Source organism: Macrosteles quadrilineatus, unplaced genomic scaffold, assembly GCF_028750875.1.
Source record: "Macrosteles quadrilineatus isolate MER2022 unplaced genomic scaffold, UCM_ALF_1.0 Scaffold_5__1_contigs__length_97177068, whole genome shotgun sequence".
NCBI classification, from domain to species: domain Eukaryota; kingdom Metazoa; phylum Arthropoda; class Insecta; order Hemiptera; family Cicadellidae; genus Macrosteles; species Macrosteles quadrilineatus.
Window position 1 is genome coordinate 30,300,433 of NW_026542598.1, and position 26,998 is coordinate 30,327,430.

The 26,998-nt window shown below is 36.1% G+C and overlaps 1 protein-coding gene across 1 annotated transcript; it reads left to right on the forward strand.

Moving 5' to 3' along the window:
- The first annotated feature begins 804 nt into the window (after positions 1-804).
- Positions 805-18,908, forward strand: LOC128995497 (orexin/Hypocretin receptor type 1-like). Its single transcript, XM_054420515.1, has 11 exons — positions 805-1,025; positions 4,484-4,626; positions 10,210-10,325; positions 12,397-12,568; positions 13,714-13,847; positions 14,381-14,524; positions 15,145-15,309; positions 17,759-17,766; positions 17,967-18,118; positions 18,410-18,517; positions 18,676-18,908. The coding sequence occupies exons 1-11, from the start codon at positions 805-807 to the stop codon at positions 18,906-18,908; spliced, it is 1,596 nt and encodes a 531-aa protein (XP_054276490.1).
- Positions 18,909-26,998: the final 8,090 nt, after the last annotated feature.

Genomic DNA, 26,998 nt, shown 5'->3' on the forward strand with positions numbered 1-26,998 from the left:
TCACAGGCTCAACTAACTGTTTAGTTGATCAATATACAATCTGATCACATCGGCAAACGTTTTACGGACTGTTCAGATAATCAGTTACCTTTCTGATCCCAATGTCACAGGCTCAACTAACTGTTTAGTTGATCAATATCCAATCTGATCACCGTGTCAAAGGTTCCGATTGTTCATAGGATCAATATACGATCGATTTGATAATTTTGTAATTAATAGTGTAAATCAGTCAAAACTGAATCCAACAACTACAAGAATCATTCATTTTATTGGAGAAAAGTTATCAGACGAAAATGTATTTATTCATTATAACTAAATTCATAATGTATTTATTCATTATGATAATGCAACAGCAATATATTATAGCAATAATATGAATATTACCATTCAATGTTAACATAGATATCTATGTATTTAAGCTTTAAAGGGACCTAATTTCAGATTATTTGTAGTAAATAGTCCATGTGATGTTTCTATTTCTGAATAAATTGATTTATTTGTTTTGAATACTGTTGAAAACAATATAGCATAATAATTATTGAATCCAACGTTTATTTCAATATTAAATCTTTTTCAGGTTGTTAGTCAAATTAGATTTCTTTCCATTATTTTTATATATTTTATATTGATGTACATAACAAAAGATTTTTACAAGATTTTTTAAGAGAATAGTCCAAACTGTAGTCAGTATTCAAATTCTATATTGCTAGAAATTGTCATGAATTATACAAATTTAATGGAAGTTTAACATTATTTTCCAGAATAACAAATATGACGTATAAGATGAAGTAAGACATGATCGAGATGAATTGCTCTGATGAAGAGGATATTTACCAGCTGGGCGACAATGAGACAACCAACCAGCTGATTGATCAGCTGATTAGAGAGTTCAGCAAGGCTCAGCTGAGGTACAGCGAGGTTCGCCATATCGTGCTGATAGCTTGCTACGTACCACTCTTCCTGATAGCTGCTGCTGCTAACTCTCTTATAATCATCGTCGTCTTCAAGTACCACTATATGCGCAGGTAAATATCATCAATTACCACTATATGTGCAGGTAAATATAATCAATAACCACTATATGTGCAGGTAAATAAAATATCTTCATATACTACATATATGTGCATGTAAATATCATCAATTACCACTATATGTTCAGGTAAATATCATCAATTACCACTATATGCGCAGGTAAATACAGTATCACCAATTACCACTATTCAGGTAAATAAAATCAATAACCAATACATGCACAGTAAATATATAAAATGCTACCACTTATTAAAAATAGCAATACAGGGTGTTAAAAATAAACAGAATAAAGAATAAACAGTTTCTCTAGTTTTATTTAAACAGCTCTGAATTTAATAGAAAGAGCAAGTTTGTAAGTTTTGTTCAACTGTGTACGCCAGTATGGCTAAAATAAAAGCTACTAGTACCATAAAAGCTACTAAAATTGTATTGTGTTTACTTGAGTATTAAAGGATATTCCAACGTAATCACAAGTTTTGTGAGTTTTCTCGAACGGGAGCCGTTGTGACTGTTCAACGAAACTTACTCCAACGTAGTTACGACAAGTATCATTTCAGATTTTTAAAACATTTCATTGAAAAGATGCAATAGTATGCAATTTGTATTAATAAACAAATCTGTCACAGTTAATCAAGAGGCCAAGACTAAACACATCAGCATAAAAACTAAATTGATAACTCTTACCAGTGTTAACTTTAACGTCTGTGTTAATCAAAACCAACAGAAAGTACACAATAATTATTTTAACAACTTGTATGGTAGTCATGCACGATTCTAAGCAAATTGGTAAAAAAATTGGAAGCTAAAATAAATTGGTAAAAGTTATGAAATGTCACCACATACACGATTTCAGAAATTTATATGATTACTAGCTGGCGCGACAAACGTCGTCCTGTCCTAATGTGGTTTTATGTCAAATGCTCGTTTATTTTCAAGATGAGCTCGTTCGCATGGCTCAATCACGTCCTGGTTGTAGTTCAGTTTGCTACGCATACTCACCTTTACGCTGGAGCTCGTTAGCTGCACTCACTTGCCTTCAGGTTAGCTCGTGTACTACGCTAACTCGCCTCCAGGTTGAAGTTCGCTCGCTACGCTCACTCACCTTTTGGTTGCAAATTAGCTGTTGTCATAAATAAAAAAAATAATAATGCTGCACTCTGTTGGTAAACCTATTAACTTTGTAATGCTATTGAACATCACAGAATCAAATTGTTTAGTTGAACCAGCTGTTAAGATTCTTTAATTCAATTTTGATATGAGTACTCATAATGAAGTATTTATGAGTATCATGGGAAATTCTAGAGCCACTGGGGCGGAGCCCTTTTTACGGATCCGTACCAAACTTCACAAAAACCATCCTTGAAAAATGCTTAATAATGCCTGAAAGTTTCATTATAATATGTCGAGCGGTTTCGGAGTCCATAAAGGACAAACAAACAAACATACATTGGATTTTATATACAGGGTGAAAAAAGAGACCCCCTCTAGTAAATATACCAAGTAAATATCCAGAGATATCCTTTTGGTGGTCGTGCAATCTTAGCAGGAAGTTTTATTTTGAAATATTTTAGTTGCCCCCCAAGTTAGTTGTACTCAAAAATCATAAAATGAAACTTCCTGCTAAGGTTGCATGACCACCAAAAGGATATCTGAAAAAATATTAGAGGGGGGGGGGTCTTGACTTGTTATTCACCCTGTATATAGATTTCAAATTTTGCAGTCAGGCGTAGCGATGTAATACGAACGCATATAAATAATCAAGTGCCACAACATGCGCAGGTAAAAATAATCAAGTATGTGATAATCAATGGTAAAATATAACCAAGTACTTACATTTAGAGATAATAATCATTTATTGATATATGCTGTGCAGCTCTTCAAACAAGGGCTTTGGTTTAACTATCAAATGATAAAAATTACTTTAATATTTACACTCATTCTTAATATGGCGTGTTTAACTACTCATTTTGTCGTATTTATTATAAATAATATAAATAATTTTAAGAATTTGTAAGATCTTTTATTCTATAAAATTACAAGTTTATCGGAATAAGATTCTTAATCCTTACAACGAACTCAATTTATTTAAAAATATTGTGAATATTTTCCTGTAAAACACATATTTGTAATTGTAAACACAAAAAATATTCATTTTCCTGTTGTATTATTAAGGTCAAAAGGTAAAGAAAACAACTGAGTTTATTTTGTTTCGTTTCTTTGTAACATGACATATCACCTAGAAGTGCAAAGTATGTAAGTAACTACACAAAGGTATACGGTAATCTTTGTGAATTTTATAATGATGACGTCATTACAGTGTCCTTGGCTCTCATATGTTGTTCTTTGCAGTATTCTTATAAACAGATTTTATTATAAAATACGTTTACGTCTCAATACTTATTTTACATAAAACATTTCTTTATATGAAAACGAAACACATAATTTAAGATTTACGTTAGTTTATCACACAAACAGGAAATAATATTAGTTAGCATTACTGGATAAAATCTTTTAGTAAATCGGCCTGGAATCATAGTTTATGTTTTAAAATAAATAATGTTCTTGAACAACAATTCTGTTCGACACATTAACCACGCCCTATCTAAAGGTCATAGGATGACGTTTATGCAGATCTGGTTTTCGCCGATATTCTTTTAAACTAATGGCCTTCAGAACTATGTGCTACTTGATAGGGGTGTTGTATTTAAACAAATTTAAGTCACTCCTAGCACCCCTAGTCACCCCAGCAACCCCTATTTGGGAGTGGGGGGGGGGGTGAATTTCAAAACACCCCCAAAAAGTACTTTACATTTCCCTAGTAACGTGTATCAAAGGTCGTTTGAAAATATGCAGCCGTTTAAAAATTAACAGCAGGGGCTATCATGGGAAACCCGGTATATATAATGCATAACCCAAAATAGAGGCTAGAGGGTTGAAATGGGGAAAATTAATTTTCACCCCATAAACCCCCCACCGCAACCCAATGTGTTCAATGTGTGATCATACTGGTTTGCGGACTCGGTCGAATTAAAGTAGGTTTTGTACCAAATTTCAATAAAATGGCAGGCACTATTTTGTGAAACTATGACTACAGTACGGGCCACGAGAGTCTGCAGTTGAGGGATGAGCCTATTTACCACGTAAGGAGTCAATGAGGACCGCACGTTGTTGCCAAATCTAATAATACCAGCTGATTTGAAAGCATTGTTTAGTATATTTTTATTTGTGTCGTCATCAGAAGATATGGCATCGTCGCACTAGCCCTGTCTTGTAATCACAAGGCTGACCCCAACTGCAGTCTCTCGTAGGCCCTATATGAATTTGAATTGAATGGGGTTTTTTGGCCTCTGGATACCTCAAAACGAAAATTAAATCGGTCCCTGGATCATGTACCTAGTTCCTGTATGGAATATTCGATGAAAAAAGTATTAATGATTTGTTCTACTTACAGTGTGACCAACTACTTCTTGGTGAACCTGTCAGTAGCAGATCTTCTGGTGACATTTATCTGTATGCCGATGGCTGTGGCTCAGTCCGTTACAGGACTTTGGCTCTATGGGGAGACTATGTGCAAGCTGACGTCATACTTACAAGGTATTGTAAGAAATCAATGTCAATGTCTGTGCTATAATTGATATTATTATCCCTAGCAGATTTTGCTGGTGGCTTGCTCGAATCTTTTTAGATACTTGATGTACGGAATCTCCGAAAGAAATCACTATGAAAGAGACTGCTCCGAAATAGAGACTCTACTCCGAAATACAGGCACTACTTAGAAATGCAGGAAAAATGTAGGCATTAAGCCGAAATGCAGGCACTACTCCAAAAGACTTTGTACAGGTGAACGAAATGGGTTGATCCGAAAATCACTGCTTTGAAAAATTAACACGATCCTATAAGCCACTCTGAAATGTAGTGTGTCGTCCTGTTTTTCCTAGTTTTTTTTTTGTTTTTTTTAATACTGTGCCTTACAACTGGATCAAGCCCTACCTTGCAATCTACGTTTTATTCTCATACCGCACTTTGGCCAGTTTCAGATGAAATAAACGGTATCACAGTCTGACATACTTTCTCCCATTAGTCGGTCAAAACCCTTTATAATAGGTGAGTAGTAGGAAGAAATGTTATATTTTATCAGTAAATTACAGAAATTGCAATAAATTTGTAATTTTTACAAAATTGGGGGTTGTTATATTTTGTTTGGAATTGGAAGTACCGTGACATACTAAATTTGGTTGAAAATCGACAACGCAGTTTTGTGAGAATAAGATTTCTTATTACTTTATGGGGTTTTATGGAAATAAAAAGTAAAGTAAATATCAAAATTGCAAAGGTGAAAAGAAACCTGGAGATACAATAAATTAATTTAGTACCCACATACCTAATTTTAACAAAACCATACCACAGGGGTGGTCTGTAGGCCTAGGGCCCAAAACTCAAACTCTAAAATAGTGTGAAAACATCACTTAGGCCTAACATTTCATAATCATTTCTGAATCAGTAGATTTACAAGTGCGTTGCCGTTATTTGACGCCTAAAACAAAGTCCTTAGACTGTAATTCGATTAATAAAATATAGAAACGCTTATCTTAAATTAAATTGAAAAAGTTTGACGGAGAATAAAAATGCCTGCAGTTAAATTTAATTAACCATGATGGAAACTTAAAGTATTAGGCTTAATGTGGCCTTCGCTTATTGCCTATAAACCCGTAAGGCCGATAGGTGTTTACTGGCTAAAGTAAATTACCAAACGCCAATAAAACATTTGATTTCCACTTTGCAAAGATGAGCTGACGATTAATGATTACGTTAAAGATATTCAGACTTTAGACATAAAACTGGAAGAAAATAGTTTATTGAATCTATAAACTATTAAGCTAAAAGTACAACTAACTAGGTAAAGCCTAGTAATATGCTTTGTTTTTTTCTTTGAGAGAAATCTTTTACACTACATTCCTTATTTATTTCATCATGGGTGAAGAATACAATCAATTGATAGTATTATAAAAACAATATAAATATTGTTAGGAATAGATTATTTAAAGGTACAAAGATAAAAGATTATTGTAAAAGGGAAGAAGTGTGAAGAGATTATTTTAGTACGATTTGATTTGCATGAAATATTTTTATCAAAGCGAGTAACTGACTAAAATAATTTTCAAACAAGCGGTGTATTAATAATATATTTTAACATAATATGATTTAAGACCAGTTAAGTGAATGTACAGAAAATATTATTTCCTCGGAATGAAATATGTTTAGCGTTAGCCATAACGAAACAAAACTACAATGTCAGCTCCTCAGGCATGATTTGAGAAAATAGTTACACAGTAGTGACTTTCTCAAAGGAAAATTATTGCTGATTTCCCATACAAATGCAATGATCTTTATGGTTAATTATGTTTAGTTTTTTTGCAATTCCATTATGCCCCACTAAAATACCCAGTTTTGCAATACACTTTACTGTTTGAAATGTGAAATAGTATATTACGTACCTAGGGCCGAAAATAAGGTTTTGCCAGCTAGAGATAGTGTTTACGATCGAGAGCTGCAAAATCATTTCGGTCCGTGGTATGAACGCTATTTTTAACCACACTATACCCTATTACTTACAGTATTAGTTTGCACAAGTGAACTGATTTAATATGCATTCGTGTTTTAAGAAAGTAAGCGGGCAGCTAATTTTGCGGCCCTAGGGATGTAAAAACCTGCTAGGTCCCCAAATGACGTTGACAGCTGGCATGGCTAGCAAAACGTAACTTTCAGCGACCAATTAACGTATGTAAAACAGCTAAAAACATCATAGTGTGGTGAAATAGTTATTTGTGTAACTAGTGGGGAAAGTGGCACTTTGCTGCACACGAGAGCAATGTTTACGCACGAGCCGCAGGCGAGTGTGGAATGATCTCGAGTGCAGCAAAGGCCTTTTGCCTCGTGTTACACATTATATTTTTCCTACAGTCACTATAAAGCATATAAATAATTAGTCTTTTAAACACTATACAACACGTTTTTTAGGTTCAGCTGGCAACACAAATAGGTGCCCTTGCCCTAGAGAAAGTAGTACCCGGTCCGTATCACTCCGCTATTTTTCTTCGGCAAGAAATGTGCTCCACGTTTTGAGAATATAGTTCCGTATGTTTTTGTAATTTGAAGTGGTTTCCGCGCCTAAAAAAATGCTTTAAAGGTATTTTTTTGTTTATTAAGATGGTAGGAATGTTTTAAAAACGTTTAAAAGAAAAGTCCAGAAAGTTCAGAAATACCGAAATAACACGAAATGACAGGTTAAATCGTAGTTATAATAGTCAATCAGCTGTTCATAGTATTATTATCTTTAAGTGTTGCCAACCTATTTCCAAGCGTACACGGATTACGTGCATAATAGAACCACGCTGTTTTGTGTTGTTTCGTTGGATTCCTGATGTGCGGCAAAGTATAAACCGTACGACAAAGTATAAACCGTACGGCAAAGTATAAATATGCAGCAATTAGCAGCTTTCTGTACTATAAACAGTACAAGGAAGCCAACTTTGCCGGGTGACTGTAGGAAAAAGGTTTTTTGGGGGTCTTGGTTCTTAAACACTAAACTACTCAATGTGTTTCATCCTCGTTTGAGAGCGGTAATTCGTTTTTACTAGGGACAAATTGATGGATATTCAATAAACCAAAGTGGTTATACTTTTTCCACGAATGAATTAAAGTATGGTATGTCACAATACCCAATATAAAACCTTCCCTAAAAATGAATATCTCTTGGGGTAGGCTTACAGTTTTCATACGTTTTCAATCACTACTGAAACCTGAATATTCTTAAGTTTCCTATAAAAAGTACAAATTACGCGAGAGAAAACCCGTCATAACCATATTATGATAATCTTATAGAACTCGTTAAATTAGGTCCAATCATGTTTATTTCACTCTTCATAGAAAACATCCGTATTTCACTTGATTTCTATCAATTAGCTGAATGTGACGTTTAGGTTTACTATCATCAAAATAAATTGTGTAGCATCATAAATGCATTTTGTATATTTTATTAAATTCATTCATATGATCTCAATAAAATAGGTGGTCGACGTTTGGTTTTAGCGAATTTCCCATATAAGGAATAAGCTATTACCGTAGGTCTCATGGTAAGACCTGGACCCGGGTCCGATTTACATTTTCGTTTTGAGGTCCCCAGAGGCCAAAAACACCATCCGTTCAAATTCATATATATATTTATATATGTGTCCATTAGAACGATAACTCGAGCAAAACTTATCCGATTTTGATTACATTTGGTATAAACGTGTAAACTTACATTTATTTGAACAAGTTCACTAACTAGCATGATCGGACTATGGGAACCGGGGTTAATTGAAAACTCATAACCGGGGTTTTATGGGGCAAAAATGGGGGTTTCAAATTTTTCACCCTGAAAACATAAAATTTTGCAATTTATTTCAAGACCATTTTGTAGAGCTCAAAAACAAACAATTTAGTATATTAAAGCGTTGTTGTATGCCTAACGGTTACGGAAAAAATCCAAAAAAGTCTAAATTTAAAATTACCAGGTTATTCTCATGGAGAATAAATAAACTGTTGTAGATTGCTTGTCTATAAAAATATTAAAAAAAATTACTTAACACTAAGCAATCAATATTTCAATAAAAACACACCTTATTGTCTCCCTGTTGCATCAAACTTACGTACTCGTTAAAATTAATGATATTTGAATAGGAAATAAATCTGACAATTCTTAGGGAATATTTTAGTGGAAATCTGCTTAGTCTGCAGGTTTGCTACGGCGGGGGCATGTAGCTTTGTAGTTATTTGGAAAGTCGTTCTGGAAATTTTACGTAAACCCAGTTTAAACAACGGTTCTCGTTAACGTCCACTATTCATAGACGTGTTAATTGACACGTTGGTCCACTGTTTGCGTTGCCTGTTTAATAATTGTGCACATTCCAAGTATAGTCTCCATTGAAGTTTATGAATTTAGCTACTGAATCTACTGTTGACTTTAAATATATTTTTAAATTTTTCGTTTACAGTACAGTAGTTAAAAGGAAATTAAATGATCAGTGGTTAATAATATACAATTTAAGTTTTGCTTGACTAAAACACCAAAAGGTTCGAAAGAAAGAAGGTGGCATATTATAGCAGTATACGTTAATGGTGGCTTCATCATATTATTATTTCTTTACTATAGATCAATTATTGTTATGTTACAAATTTTCGAGCAAGAGTTTTGGGTGGAAATATCCGTTTTTTCCCTCCCCCCAAACCCAAAAAAGCTGTTTCCGAACTTAATAATATGTCTGTGTATGGATGTGTACAGAGCTGCGGGCTACGCCTATGGTCTGATTTTGACGTAATTTAAAAGTACGGTTCAAAATTTATAGTTACTCCATCCGCATGCCCATAACAAAGGGATTGCTGATACGTTTGTATTTTTGTCATGTGATCAGAATAAGATAAATGCGTACCCTCATCTTGGAAATCACTTAATCCTAGATTATTAAATATTTTATTTTGTTATATTTAATATTATTATATATTTATATATCTATACAGGGTGTTCCGGAACTCTCTACCAATATTTTAGGGCATTGCTCCTGGGTAAGAAATATACCTAAATATCATATTTAAATTGTCCAGAGGTCCTTACTCACACAGCCGCCATTTTGTTTTTTTTAGTTATTAACTTTTTTTTAGAATGGTTAAACATACGAAATGGAAGCTTTGCACAAACATTTATGACAACTAGAAAAAGCTCCAAAAAAATTCTGAAGATTTTTCAAATCCATAAAACAAAATGACGGCCTTTTAAAACCTTGTTTCTTCAATAACTGGAAACCCGTTGATTTTACAAAAGATTTACATGAATAACTTTTTTTTAGGTAATTCCACTACAAATTGATTGACACCTTATTTTTTAAGTTCAAACAAGTACTAACTGAGATATGGCAGTTTTAGTGATACGTGACCAATCTCAGCATGCAATGCAACTAACCTCTAGCGGTATGAGTAACTAAGGACTTCCGGACAATTTAAATATGATATTTAGGTATTTTTCTTACCCAGGAGCAATGCCCTAAAATATTGGTAGAGAGTTCCGGGACACCCTGTGTATATATCAATTATTGGTTATTGTGTTTTAGTATCATCAAATAACCTAATTAATTATTTCAGGTGTTAGCGTAGGAGCTAGTGTCTTCACCATCACCGCTATGAGCATAGATAGATACTTGGCTATCCGACATTCTATGGCATTCAGAAAAGTGTTTAACCGCAAGTCTACAATATATGTGAGTGAAGCCCAATCGTTACATTGAATGTTTTTATCTGTGATGTTTTATAGTCTGCCTTAGTGTACTAATTCAGTAAAATGTGTTATGCATGTATGTAAAGATGGAATAAAAGCCCTTAGTTTTAGCTTCATAGATGTTCTTTTTTTACCATAGCCTCCTTTATTATGATTCCCCAGCGTGTTAAAGTGGCAACGCCGCAGCTCCGGCCTACTAAAACAGCTGTTTATAATGGAGCGTCTGTGCGATGTCGGCCGGTGCGACGTTGCCAAACGCCACGACCTTCCGATGTATCAGTCAGAGGTCAAAGTTAGATCATAAATATTTCAAAATGAAATTAAATCTAGAAACTTGAAACATTTTGAAGAAAATTAAATGTAACAGGTATCGTTATTTTTTTCTCAACTCCTAGTGCCCAGCTCTGGTTTTTTTCCACCGCGGTTTAAGTTCAGAGTAAATTTCTGTTGACGTTGAAAATAATGTTTTTCTGTGTACACGTAACTTAGATGTACAAAACGAATTGTAAAAAAACTTACATTCTTTTTATGCAAAAGAAAATTTACGCTTAGCATTCCTCCAGCGTTTAAATATACAAAATTATAACTCTGGAAGTTGAAATTTAGTCATCACTTTCACGTAACAGCCTTTATCTATGCAAACTTAACCGATGATGAACTAATGAAAAGGGCTTTAATATCTAACAAGCCAAATTGGTACTACATGACTCTTTGTGTTAAGTCTGTTTGATTGGCATAGAAATATTACACAAGTTTTACTAACGTCGCATTTTATAATTTTCTTTTTACTGACGTATATGTTGTCAAAATTGAGTAAAACATTTACTAAAGCTGGTCAATATACAGAGTGTAAGGGAAAGATTACAGTTCCATACTTAAGTCATACCGTTAGCCTACTTTTTATGATACGTTGTTCGTTGGTGGCTACAACCATAGACAAAAAGAATATAGACGGTCAGCCTTGCTGCGGTTAGTATAGGTTCTGGCGCACACCGCTGGGAGTGCCATGTAGTTACGGCTTACGCGCTACGTAGATACACGGCGCTCCCAGTGTATATCTGTAGCCCTGGCTCCCAGTGGTGTGCTCCAAAACCTATGGTAACCATGTTAACCTCGGCACGGCTGACAGTCTATATTTAATTCTTGTTGTATATGCTACAACCAACACCAAGTTTACTTATATGAATATAGATTAATCAAAATGATTGCCAAGGATTGATCCAAGGAATCAGTGGAAACCCATTTTGTTTCACGTAACGCAGTATATAGGACAAGGTGCTAAAATACTTACAATTTGTTGTGCATACATTTTAAGAACATTGGTTTTTATTTTAAGTATGACACTTATGAAAAGACATTTTGTGCAGTCAAACTTTTAATTTTACTAGTTTACTAGTTATAGGAGATCTAAAAAGTTATATTACAATATTTTAACTTTCCTAACCGACCGTTTTCAAAAGTAAATTTCATTTATGGTCAGACATCACGTTTTTCGTCGGCTACACCACGCGTCCGCTTCAGTTTCTAACTAGGCCAAACATTAATTAATAATTTCGTGTTCGTATATGATTTGTGGCGACTCTTCACAACCACATATTAAGAGGATATTTTTAACAATTTAATATTATTCACGGATATTAGAACAGAAACAATGGAAATAAGTGACGTCACTTGCCCGAAAGTAAACATGATTGTGTTAACTCATTGTTCTTAAATTATTGTGGACGGAGTCATCAGTTTTGACGTTTGTTTGTTTTCACGTCCAAGTCTGAAATCTGTCATCCAAAGGCACTGGACGTGAAAACAAACAAACATAAAAAATGATTGTTTTATTAATTAAATGGAAGTGTCAGAAAACTTCCAAACCAGCTGTTACAGTTGTGTAAGACTCGGGCCATTGACGTAATTCGTTTATGTTACCTACCTATAGAGTTTCTTCCTATCCAAGGAATCAAGATTGAACCTTGATTAATTTACCGAAAAGATCACGCGGTACAACATACATTTTACCTAAATCACTACAAAATATATTAAAAAGGTAAATGTTGCACCAGATGATACTGTTGCTATGGGCGGTGTCCCTGGCCATATTCCTCCCCGTGTTGTGGGTGCGACAGACAGAGCTGGTGGACCTGGGGGATGATCCTCGGCTGTCAGCAGCCGTCAGGAAGTACAGTCTCACCTGGTGTATAGAGGACTGGCCACATCACTCCAGACACTTCTATGGTGAGGTTATTCAAAACTTACATTCTATAATCAGACCTATTGTGGTTGGAAATGGCTTTTTCACCCATAGCAGGGAGTAGACTTCCGTATCTGTTGGCATAAACAACCGAATGCAAATATCGATCGATTTATCTAATGAAACAATCGAATAATCGATATTTTCATTCAGTTGTTTGTGCCAACAGATACGGAAGTCTACCCATAACAGGGATGATTGTTGACATTTTCCTTTACAATTTTCAACATTCTGGATCTGGAATATAATCTAGTCCTTATGTGAAGAAGTTGCTAAACCATAACATAACTAATCTAGTTCACAAACCCAACAAAAGGCGGGAAAACACAACACTCATTTTAGTTATAGTGTAGTTTGTTATAACAAGGAACAAAAAACCTGAAATGAAACAACAATTAGCACAAACAGAGGACGAGTGATCACAATGGACGCTTCTGCACAAGATGGGAGCTCAAAGGAGACCCGGAGACGCCAAGAAAGGTTTTTATGTTCGTGATGTAAAATGCATGAAATAATGCCTTTAACAACTTAATGTCCAAAGATGAGTTTTCTTAATGATTTTTTTGTTCAAGCGTAAGAACTAAAACTGAAATGAAGGGTGTAAAGTATTTTTCTTGTCGACAGTTTAGATTTTCATTACAAATATTATAATTCACGATTCTAAAATGAATATTACACGATTAATAAATACTGACTTTCCAGCAGTTATATAGGGAAGAATAATCACAGGTTTGTTAAAGGCTACCGGTTCTTACTAAGTTAGATGTTAGGTTGTTTCTAGTTGGCAGCTACTCAATTGCATGCATATCCCTCTTTGGCAAGAAACGCCCATAAAACGTATACAAACATAATAAAACAGATTTTCTGTTTTCAGATTCCCATATGCCGGTTTCCCTAAAAACTTTAAATTTTAGAGCTTGTATAATTGATCAAAACTATTTGTAATATTCAAAAGTACATACAATTTTACACTCAAAATAACTTGTCTACTTTGACAACCCCTAACTATTCCTTTGCTTGTAAAATGTAAACTATACTGATACGTAAATCAGAAGAGACAACTGGTATCCATCCAAGGATGAATCATTCAGAAAATAAACGTTGAGAAATGTTCCTTTGCTGCCTGCAGGGGTGTTCTGCTTCGTGCTGGTGTACCTGACCCCAGGATGTGTGGTGATCCTGGCCTACACGCTGATGGGTCGCAGACTCTGGGTGGTGCGGCCGCCGTTTGACAAGGACGAAGGAAGCGTCAGCAACCAACAGGTAAATTTAAAGAGGAAAACATAACCAAAGAAGCCTTAAAGAAGTGTATTCCGCTGAACGAAACAGAAACATGTTTTACCCTACTTCTGGGCCTTGTCCTCTTGGCTGCATTTATTGTGTCAAGTGATCATGTAATTTCAAAGGGTGGAAAGACCAACGATGCTGTTCTTGGGCATGCATCTGCAGCTTCAAATTAGGTCATAGCTTTAACAAAAGCGTAGTATAGTTCAGGATACTTCATTACCTTAAATCCCAAAGGTAATGTAAAAATTCATGATCTTCGCACTCTTGTCAGAATTTCCACCACTAAGAAATTGTTTTACATAGACTGTTATTGGGCTTGCCTCTTCAGCTTCGGGTTAGGTTAAAGCTTTGACAGGTTTAATATGATTCAGGATGGTTAACTACATTGAATACCAAAGGTAATGTAGAAACTCAAGAATTGTGCCCTTGCAATACCGTTGCTACCCGTTGATATCATGTTGTACTGATACTGGTGTCTCAACGACGTAATCTTCATCTTATGTCTCCAGGTGCGGTTAGTAAAGGAAAGAAGAAGGGTGGCACGTATTCTGCTGCTGCTCGCAATTCTGTTCGCACTCTGTTGGCTTCCTTATAACGTCCTGTCCCTTCTGCTAGACCTGGACCTGATAATACCTACTGTAGGACTGCATCAGGTAAGACTAGTTTTTTACTCTCAAAATGTATGTAGCTTTCTTGCAGCAGTTATATCATTTAAGTTTCAAGTTCAAAGTATGATAACGCAGATGTCTTTTGATTGTCCCAATTATTTTATTCATTCCTTGTATGGATTTGGTACTGAAATGTCTTAAACGGAGTGTTATGGTGTTTTAGCATTGTCGTCTATTTTTTACTATTTTGAATTCGGACATAAGACCACGACATAAGACCATCTTCAGCAATTAAAGCTCTCTTGGTTCTTATGCTTACGATTAGCCTCCTTTAAAACAAGGCCGCAGCGTTGGTGTGTGGCAACGTCGCACCGGCCGGTCTGTTGCGATTGTAATAACTATAACGTGCAAACATAAACAATGCGTAGACGCTCCATTGTGAATTAGTGCAACAGCTGTTTCGGTAGGCCGGCAATGCGGCGTTGCCACTTTTGTCCTACCTTATACTAGAGGAGGACAAGGCCTAGGTCGCTGTCTTCAGTCTGTCAGCTACATATTGTTTTCTTTCCTAGGAAGAAGTGTATAATGATGTAAATATTCAATTCCCTGAAAGATACGAACTTGGTCACGCATTTTATAGTAAACATGATAATTTCTTTTGACAGGAGACGCTTATGAAGTGGTTCCCCTTCACACTGCTGCTGGGACACGCTAACTCTGCCATTAACCCTCTCCTGTATTGCTTCATGACTCGCAACTTCCGTCGCACAGTCCGCAGTCTCTTCTGCCAGACAGGCATCTCTAGACCTCGTCCACGACAAAGGATGAAAGTAAGTTGCATTATTGGATAGAAAAAATATTGACCTACTATTTTGTAAAACAAAGTTTTCTTTAGTCATTTCATACTTACTTGCTAATCGATGAAAGCCTAACATATTTATATATGTATACGTTTTGAGGACCGTTACTGGCTATCACAGCCGCCTTTAATTCCAGGCCGCAAGCCGCGGCCTTCGAAGTGGCAACGTCGCAAGTAGGGTTGTAACAGCTCTTTTGTTTGGAAGCAGCTAAAGGCATTTGTGTATTTACGAAAGCTTGGTTACTTGACTATGAAAATATTAATGTACAGATATAGACTTTCAATTCATAATGTTTTGGTTTTTAATTATGTATGTTTTATTTTTAATCCTACTAATATTATAAATGAGAAAGTTTAAATGTATGGATGTATGGATGTATGTTTGTGACAAGTGAACGCGAAAAATACTGGTCGGATTGGGCTGAAATTTGGCATGATGATAGCTCACATTCCCGATTAACATATAGGCATATTCTTATTTCAAAAATCCTTTCGGGCTCCGCCCCAGTGGCTCTGGAGTTTCCCATGTTAACCTTATGAGAAATGGAATTATTGAATCTTAACAGCTGTTTCAATTAAACAAGTTGGTTCTGTTCTGTGATGTTCAATAGCATTAAAGTTACAAGGATTACCAACAGGGCGCAGCACTATTATTTCTTTTACATTTATGACAACAGCTAATTTGCAAAAAAAAGGTGAGTGAGCGTAGCGAACGAACTTCAACCTGGAGGCGAGTTAGCGTAGCGAACGAGCTAACCTGAAGGCAAGTGAGCGTAGCGAACGAGCTCCAACCTAACGGTGAGTGAGCGTAGCGAACGAGCTCCAACCCAAAGGTGAGTGAGCGTAGCGAACAAACTTCAACCCAAAGGTGAGTGAGCGTAGCGAACAAACTTCAACCAGGACGTGATTGAGCCATGCGAACAAGATAATCTTGAAAATTAAGAAGTTAAACGGGGCAAAGCCCGCGGGTTACAGCTAGTATTTTAATAAATTTATGTCCATAAATTTAAATTTAAATCAATAAAGTGCGAATTATTGAGCTGATGTCACCTGTCTGCCATGTTATCTTGTCTGAAACTAAACAACCCTACTTGCGACGTTGCCAATTCTACCAGGCCACGGCCTGTAGTTAAAGGTGGCCGTGCTGGCTATACATCTAGTTGTATAATTGATGGTACTATTCATGTAAAACTAAATAACTAACTAACTATGGTAATCGTTAACTATGGCTCTTTAAGTTACCTCGTCATCTATTGTAATTTCCTTAAACTTCTACATGGAAATGTTGAGTTGCAAATAGCAATACAGAATTGACATTGAATGTAATAAATAAAAATCTCGAGTTTTAGTACACCCCAAAGTGTAACAGTCAAAAGTGTTGTAAACACCAATAGTTTTCTAGATAAACTCGAACTAATTCATTAAGTGGTGTGAGATGGGCAAGATGTTACGGGTTGGGAGTTATCGCCGGGACGCAAACAATGTTTATAGCTGTTGTTGTGCGTTTGACGAGTGGTCGGTCTGTTATAGCCTCCATACCTGGCAGATGTATCTCTCTCATGTTGTCCACCTTCCACTCAACATTTCTTAGAAGCGTCTTTGTTGATAGTTTGATCAAATGATGTCCAAACAATTTAGGTAGGGCTTGTACAATTTATAATAGTTACAAGTTTGCTATCTAAAACGTATTCTTCATTTAATAAATACAGTGGGTCGGAAATTATTTTTTCATCGTACATAAAGTAGCTATTTTCATTAACAGATGATAACAAAGAAAGTAATTAATTATTGTTTGTCAAGCCCCAATACGCACGCTAGTGTTAAGTTTTATTTCTATTGTTTGAAATCAGCTGTTTTTAACAATACAAATGTGAAAATAAATATGTATACGTTAGTTTTGCTGTGTTTTAGACTAGTGCGTGATTATTGCACAATAAACATAAACCTGAGCTTGAATTTTTAAGTTGTCGCGTAGGTTTGCAGCTTTTAGCTTTTGTTTGACATTAAAATGTTCATTATGCGGATAAACAACAATTCTGTGGCTGATTCAAAATCACATTGCAAGAACTATGCAGTGTAAAAATAACTATCGTGAATCCCCTCTTGTGCTTACCATTTTCTAAATGTTGCCTTGATATCACAATCTTTTTTTTAACTATTTTTCTTACAAAGTATTTGTAGTTAAATGACACTTTTAAAATACAATACATAACTTGTAACCGATTAAAAATACGTTTATTAACGTTTATTATTATTATTCGGTCGCATTGGGGAATAAAGTAAGTTAAATAAATTACGACTACAGCTCAATACATAGAAGGTCCATTAACACAGTTCAAATCCTCGCATAAACAAACAAACATTTATCTGATTTAAAAGCCAGTTTTTTTTTCAGTTTATTCGTACTGTACCCTTTCTAGGCATTTGGGTAGGCCATTTTCAATCACAATTGCTAACAATAAAGTTTCTAACAATTTTCGTGATTTAGAATTTAAAAATAAGCCATCAAACGATTGCGCTGATATGATTGCATGTTGATTAATTCTCACTTACCTTGAACTCAAACCACCAAAGTTTACCTGAAAGTCTTATGTCTTTTTGTTCCTCTTTTTGCTTTTTCGGTTTCAGAATCGCAGCGCCACGTCGTCCAGTGGATACGCTTCGCACCACAGCCCTCATCGGCGCTGCTACGTGCTCAGCCAGCCTCAGCGAACAACAGGCACCCAGCTGCGAACCCTCCACCCGCTGTGACAGGACCTGCCACCGTCTGAGACTTACCTGTGAGTGGTACGCTTCCCACCACAGCCCTCATCGGCGCTGCTACGTGATCAGCCAGCCTCAGCGAACAACAGGCACCCAGCTGCGAACCCTACACCCGCTGTGACAGGACCTGCCACCGTCTGAGACCTACCTGTGAGTGGTACGCTTCCTACCACAGCCCTCATCGGCGCTGCTACGTGCTCAGCCAGCCTCAGCGAACAACAGGCACCCAGCTGCGAACCCTACACCCGCTGTGACAGGACCTGCCACCGTCTGAGACTTACCTGTGAGTGGTACGCTTCCTACCACAGCCCTCATCGGCGCTGCTACGTGCTCAGCCAGCCTCAGCGAACAACAGGCACCCAGCTGCGAACCCTCCACCCGCTGTGACAGGACCTGCCACCGTCTGAGACTTACCTGTGAGTGATACGCTTCCTACCACAGCCCTCATCGGCGCTGCTACGTGCTCAGCCAGCCTCAGCGAACAACAGGCTCCCAGCTGCGAACCCTACACCCGCTGTGACAGGACCTGCCACCGTCTGAGACTTACCTGTGAGTGGTACGCTTCCTACCACAGCCCTCATCGGCGCTGCTACGTGCTCAGCCAGCCTCAGCGAACAACAGGCACCCAGCTGCGAACGCTGCACCCGCTGTGACAGGACCTGCCACCGTCTGAGACTTACCTGTGAGCGATACTCTTCCCTACCACAGTCCTCATCGGCGCTGCTACGTGCTCAGCCAGCCTCAGCGAACAACAGGCACCCAGCTGCGAACCCTCCACCCGCTGTGACAGGACCTGCCACCGTCTGAGACTTACCTGTGAGTGATACGCTTCCCACCACAGCCCTCATCGGCGCTGCTACGTGCTCAGCCAGCCTCAGCGAACAACAGGCACCCAGCTGCGAACCCTACACCCGCTGTGACAGGACCTGCCACCGTCTGAGACTTACCTGTGAGTGATAGACACCGGTACTACCATCTGAGTCACTCTTGTGGATTGGAACGATGTATGAACTCCGTTAGAGTATTGACATCTTTTGAGGCTTATCCGTGAGGTTGATTTTGCTGAATAATTCTCAGGACAAAAGATCGTGAGATTAATGATCTGAATGATGCAATTTAAGATCTGTTTATGAACAGGATCTAATCCTTTACCTATGTCAGTCCTTGTACAGTAGATGAAGGATCTGATAATCGTTATGTGGGAATTGCTTATGAACTGGGCCATGTCCTCTTTGACACGTTTCGACTAGAAGATGACGTTACAAAAAATTTTTAACATGAATGGTGCTATATATATCTAGTGTCAACCACTGAAACGGATATCACGAGTTGCGATGAACGCAACCAGTGAACAGCCTGTGAAAATAATCGTACTATCAGAGTCACTTAACGATGGAAAATGTTTCGGCAAAAGCAACGTTTTGTATTTAATCATTTTTGAAATGTAATTCACTCTGTTTAATCAATATGCATAAATAAGAAACCAGCAAAAATACAGGGACAAGGCCCTATTTTAATCTGTATTCATGTGTATTCCAGTAATATCACAGAAAACATACTACTATAACCGTATGTTTTCTGTGGTAATACAAACGTTTTATGTACTCTAATGTATTAACTTTTTATGGATATTGCTTACTTTGTAATAAAGAGCTGAACGTGTATCTCATTTCTCTCTGTTCAGTCAACTACCTGTGTTATCATACTACCTACCACTTTTATATTTTAAATAGTACGATAGTATTTAAATGTAGTTGGGACTGTAGTTAATAGCTGGTCAAGTGATTAGAACGCGAAAATTGGAGGCTCTCTAATGGCAAAAGCCAAATAGTAAATTGGTTCAAATGGCAAGTGGGGATGCCGTAACCGTCGTTTCGGAGCCCATTTCAATTTTAATATGTGGGTCTACTTATTTAGAAAACAAAAGCATTTGGATTTCCATTTGCCTAGCTGGATTTCCACTAAAATATTCAACTAAAATTGTCAGATAGATTTACAACAATAAGTGATTTAATACAGTAAATGATTTTTATGAGCACTTAGGTTCGCTGCTATAGAATGTACTGAATACATTTTCCAATTTTTGTGAATACATATCGGAAATATATGAAAATTTTAAATGTAAGCCAACAGTTTAATTTTTTTTTTCTCCGTAACTTTTAGTTGTACAACAATGAGAAAGTTCGCAAAAACAGAATATGGAAGAATATGGAATATGGCTGTTTTTAAGTTAAAATACCTACAATGTCGATAGATTATAGATCAGGAAAATAAACCTAATCAAATCGCGAAAATGACTTATCATCTAACAAATTAAGTAAACACAACAATTAATTTGTAGTTTGGAATCGTCTGCTTAGGCTACTAGTCAATCTCTAGGACCCTTGGTCTTCAAAGGTTACGTTTAAATATGAAGGTCTGAAAGTGAATTCTGCCCCAGACTAAGTGTTTAGATTGATTTCAACGCTTAATAGCACTGTATGTTTATCAACCTTTGAACAGCCCAGGAGGTGTATCGTTACAAAAATAAATTATTACAAACTATTCATAAATTACACATATAATAAATTATATGAAATTATTACTACCTTGATATGAAAAATATGTAGTTTGAGAATACAATAGTAAAATTTGCAAAAGTATATTATTTATATAATAATTAAGAGAGTATGTATCATTAACAATATACAGTAGTAACGTTATTTGCTCCCAGAGCGGGCTGGTCTACTGGTAGAGCGCGAGGTATCGGTGCCCGAGGTCCCGGGTTCAAATCCCGCCAATCACGAATGGACTTAACCATGCGATAATGCCGCGAACCCATAGGACTAACCTGATATAATGTGTAAAACAGTTCCGGACTAGAACCTAATTGTCCTGGGATGTTGAAGGTTGGACGGTGAGTGAGAAGAAAGTAACATAATTTTCATCCGACAGTTTAAGTCTAACCAACTACGTAACAAAATCACTCTTTGGTTTAAAAGACAATTTTATGTTGCTATTAACTTTGACTATTGATAAAACTGATGTCATGTTTATTGCAAAATCCTTTAAATAATTAGACCATATACTTATATATACCTCACTCAACTACTTTCTTAGATTAGCTACGAATTCATTGTATATCTTAAACTTTACAGATCAGCGATAGAATAAGGGTACTTGAGGCTTTACAGTTTGGTGTGACATTTCAACGAGTTGTTTGACATTTGTGGTTCAACGCTCAGCGTGGAAAGGGAGGCTTAACAAAATTGAGAGCACTTTTCACGTGGAGTTGAGTGCATTAAATTAGCTCTTTTTAGCAAATTACTTCACTTTAAAAGGGATACGAATACCGAAAACTGTGGAAACTACAAACAATAGTGATTTAATAAAAGTGTCAATATAAATTAAACCGATTAGTTCTTCACATAGGGTTAATAGAATAAAAATGGGGTTAATGAATGGAATTGTTCTTAACATGTAACTTATTATTTAGTAGACTCAATTTGATGGTAATCACTTTTTTTAAGGAAGACAGAAAAGCCCCCATTTGATAGTTAATGCATGGTGAAGCAAACGCCAGCTTATAGACTGCGTATGTTACTCCCTAAGTGGCATCATTTACAACAACGTGTCGTAGAACACAGATTATCCTAACATGAAACTGCTACTGTATGTACCTAAACTGGGAGAGCTTTATTACTCGCCATGCAGCGTCGCTGTGCAACGATTCAACATACTGCAGTATCTAATGTAATAGTTTAGACTACACCCTGGTGACATGTAATAATTGTCAGTGAGCCGTGTGCTCATTAGAGCATTGCAGGGGTTTTGATTTAAATGTTTATCCTGATGTACAGGGTATTATGTAATGTTCATCGGATTGAGAATAAATACATGTATAATAAACGGTACCAGCAAACTGACACGTACTTTCTCCCATTTGCTTGTAAATAACCTTCACAATGGATAGATGACGGGAGTAACTATGTAACTATTGGGGGTTATGCCGCTGTGTTTAGAGTTAAAAGGACCATAATTTACTAAGTTTTAATCAAAACTGTTAGAGCCGTTTTCGTAAAAATCGGGTTTCCGTTGCTTTAGGATAAATAAACATTAAAAATCTAAATTAAAAAAAAAATATTAACTCCGGGAGATATTATGGACCTTATAAGGACCTGTATTCATTGTTATGAATTAGTTACCCATATAGTGGATATTACCCATATAACGAATTTTATTAAAAACCGTATCACAGGTGTAGTCTGTGGCTCTGTACACAGAAATGTGACACAGACTGTGTGCAAATTGTTACACATCAACACAAGCACACAGACATCACTGCAAAACCTTCTTGTTAAAGTCCAGGGAAACTTGGAAAATTTTACAAAAAACAATACTTCATTTATTTATTTATATCAACGGATATGCCATTTACAAAATAATATATGGTTTACTTGTATAGGGGGAGAAAGTAAACTTGTGATTATGGCAGTCAGGAGTTTAATGTATGGGAGAGTTATCATTTGCTTATTCTTCCTAAAAACTTAATATAAAAACCTTAAGGTTACACTTGCATAAATAACTTGGAAACATAACATTTCCAGATAAATAATCCAACATTTACATTTTTATGAAAATTTAGGTCGAGCTTTGTTTTAAATTCTCCTTACGTACTACCACAGAAAACATACAACTGTAGTATGTTTTCTGTGGTACTACATAACATGGATACAACATGTTTGCTTGAGTATTTTTTAACCGATCATCCTTTGCAAAACATCCTTCTAATAAAAAGTGTTTATGCTTGGTAAATAGTGTTTAAATATTTCCAAGAGTGCTATATCACCACCACAATAGCTGTCACCATACCACAATATCAAGACAGCAGGACAAAAGCTAGGGAGTGACGTCAGTTTTCATCAACATAATCATCTGTCTATCAATAATAATCCAAGTTTGGCTCTATCAGTACAGTAACAAAATGTTTGGTATGGTTTTTGTAAAAAGATACAAAGTTTATGTTATGTTATACTAGCTGTAACCCGCGGGCTTTGCCCCGTTTAACTTCTTAATTTTCAAGATTATCTCGTTCGCATGGCTCAATCACGTCCTGGATGAAGTTTGTTCGTTACGCTCACTCACCTTTAGGTTGGAGCTCGTTCGCTGCGCTCACTTGCCTTCAGGTTAGCTCGTTCGCTACGCTAACTCGCCTCCAGGTTGAAGTTCGTTCGCTACGCTCACTCACCTTTTGGTTGCAAATTAGCTGTTGTCATAAATGTAAAAGAAATAATAGTGCTGCACCCTGTTGGTAATCCTTGTAACTTTAATGCTATTGAACATCATAGAACAAAACCAACTTGTTTAATTGAAACAGCTGTTAAGATTCAATAATTCCATTTCTCATGAGGTTAACATGGGAAACTCTAGAGCCACTGGGGCGGAGCCCGAAAGGATTTTTGAAATAAGAATATGCCTATATGTTAATCGGGAATGTGAGCTATCATCATGTCAAATTTCAGCCCAATCCGACCAGTATTTTTCGCGTTCACTTGTCACAAACATACATCCATACATACATACATCCAAACTTTGACATTTATAATATTAGTAGGATTACGTTTAATGTTGATGTTTAACTTGTTCCATCATTGTTTATGTTCACTTTCATTAAATGTTAAAACTTTTCTGACTGTTATAGACAGCATTATAATCTTGCTAGTATACAATAACAAAAATTTTTATTGCTAACGGATACGACCTAGTCAAGGAATTCGATAGTCAATCAACTGTAGGGAAGTTAAATATTTTTCCCACTGGTATTTTTTGTTGACGCATTCTTCTAGAAAAAGTGTTAAACATTGTACAGGTTTGCCTTCAAAACAAGTTTGACCTAGGGTTTTCAACGAATATTAGAACAGAAGCGGTAGGCCTATGGATCATAAAGATAAACAAAAGATGTCAGATCTCACTGACCCGAAAGTAACGTGTTTTTACATTACTTAAATGGAACTGTCAAAACCATATGTTATTAGTGTAGGATTCGGTCCACTTAAATAATAAATTTGTTTATTTTGATGATCCATACAGTTTCTGTTTCTAATGTATTCGTCGGGGTTTAAATAATTTAAAAAAATTTCAGTTAGTAAGAAATAAAAATTAAAGAAATAAAAGACAAAATCAATTATTCAGTGATGTGTTTGCAGAGTGTCAAATTTGATTTATGAATGTTAGAAGGTGATTCGTCTACAACAAGCAGATCTTGTAAACAATCTTGCGAACAACCTTCGATCAACACACTACCTTTATATGAACAATAATTAATTACAGTCAATTCAAAAGTGGGTGGTAGTAACAACGTCAAATGCTGTCATGTGTAGCTTTGTGCTATCTATTATTTATCAAATTTTAGTAGGCCTAGATATCCTCGCGGCAGCAAACCTTCAGACTTAGCGAATTTCCATTTGCCTGATTTTTTACTTCAACAAATCCTTGTAGGTATGTAAACCTTATCGTTATTATGTTAGGAAATACATCTGAAATTTTCCTGGATATATTTGAGTGAACAAACAAGGGTAGAAGGGGTGGTGAGGGGGGGATGATGGGGGGAAGGGGGTTGTTCAAAAAAGGTAGTTGAAATTCGCTTAGTTTGCAGGTTTGCTGAGGCGAGGGTGTTATAAATCGGTACGTTACATATGCAACGAAATTATTTATCAGTAAATTTTAATGATGAATATTGGATGAGCGAATAAAAAAATCTACTGAAATGCTTTGTTTTGGAACTGATTTTGAATTTAAACTCGATGATCCTTAATGAACGTTGATGAACTAGTCTATGTTTATAAAGCCTTAAAATAATGGTTCCAATCGAACGAACCACTTCACATGGAACATAGATTGTTAGTTGTTATTAATTTATCAATTGCATGCACTGGAAACAGGCAATTAGTATGGTTTACACGAAGGCTCTCGTATTTGAGTGTTTTAGCAAATTTCCCTATTGGGAAGTAGCTATTACCGCAGGTCATACAGTACCGATATACTTTTTCATTCCTATGACCCTAGAGTCCAAAAATACTATTCATTCAAATCGTTATATTATATACTAGCTGTTGACCCGTGCTACGTACGGGAATCGAGTAGTGCGTTAAAACTGTGTATAATTCAGATCAGCTATTTTACACTTATAAGGACAAATTTTCTGGCAATTTTAATGTGAAAATCATCTTGTAAACAAATGTCGCATGAACAAATATTTTTCATTAAATCTAAAATAGATGATTAATTATTTAATGTAGCATATCCAAAGAAACGCATTATTCACTTCCACCAACTGTTTCTGTTGCTAAGCACAAATATAGCAGCTAGTATTCAATATTTGAACCTAAAATGAATTCTATAAGTGAAAAAAGACAATGAAGTTGTCACTTTATATGTCCCCGAATCCAACCCACGCATAGGGCCTACACGAAAAATGCATTAGGGACACAAATATCCATATCACAGTCATATTTTTACCCACTGTCAATTTGTTGCTAATACCAAATTACTTTATTATTAGTTTGTATAAATATTAAGATTTGGGTAAAAATTCGGTTTTTATTTGAAGTAATAAAACTTTCAGGTATATTTTAAAAGGTTGTCACAGATCTTTCTCATTCAAAATAGCCTACTTTGAACTGTTATAAAATAAACCGTTACTCCCGGTTATGACTGTCTGATTTAATTAACTAGTTCGTTTGAATCTATTTGCTTAAAAAATATTATTTTACGGGGTAGGTTTTTATATTTATTTTTGTGAACATGAAACCCATTTATCACAACTTAAGATTGATCAAGTCAAATTAAGACAAATATATCACAATATTTGTAGGTATATTTTCAGAATACCTAACTTAAAGGGTAAATAAAAAAAAGGTTTATGAACGTGTTAAACACTCTTATTACCAATTTTATAAATTAATTATTTTCTTGAAGTATATAATCCTATACTCTAATACGAGCAATGTTTGCTTGTATGCTTGCTTGCTTGCTTGCACAAAGATTTCGAAAACGGCTCCGACGATTTTCTTAAAATTTTGTAAATAGTTCATTTCTGGCCTAAAAACGAGTTTTATGCAGTTAGAACTGCCAAAAAAAATCTAATTACGTAGAAAAATGAAACTGAAAATCACATTTTTTTAACATTAATCTTATGGGTTGCTAGGTAACCATGTTGGCTGAATTAAATAACAAGGAAAAAGTAAACAAAAGACTTGAAGTTGTAGCATGTGTTCATAATAAGCCAACTACCCACAGTATACTAGCAAATTACAAATACAGTACAAAAAAAAAAACATCACTTGTTAATATTGAGCAAAGATTATACTTAAGATTACTCGATACATTGTAGTCAAGGGTAGCAGTGCGAAGTCTAGGATCTGTTTATGACGAATACATTAAGGTATCGGCAATCCTAAAATGCTATAGGAAGGGAAGGAAACAGGTCCGTGACGTAGGAAGTGGTGAAGGAAGTAGTCAAGGCGAGCTGTCCGGAGTGTGGGAACTGTTTATGACGATTAGATAAGGGTATGGGCTATCCTAAAATGCTATGGGAAGGGAGGGAAACAGGTCTGCGACGTAGGAAGTGGTGAAGAAAGTAGTCAAGGCGAGCTGTCCGGAGTGTGGGAACTGTTTACGACGATTAGATTAAGGTATCTGCAATCTTTAAATGCAATGGGAAGGGAGGGAAACAGGTCCGCGACGTAGGAAGTGGTGAAAGAAGTAGTCAAGGCGAGCTGTCCGGAGTGTGGGAACTGTTTATGACGATTAGATTAATGTATCTGCAATCTTTAAATGCAATGGGAAGGGAGGGAAACATGTTTGCGACGTAGGAAGTGGTGAAGGAAGTAGTCAAGGCGAGCTGTCCGGAGTGTGGG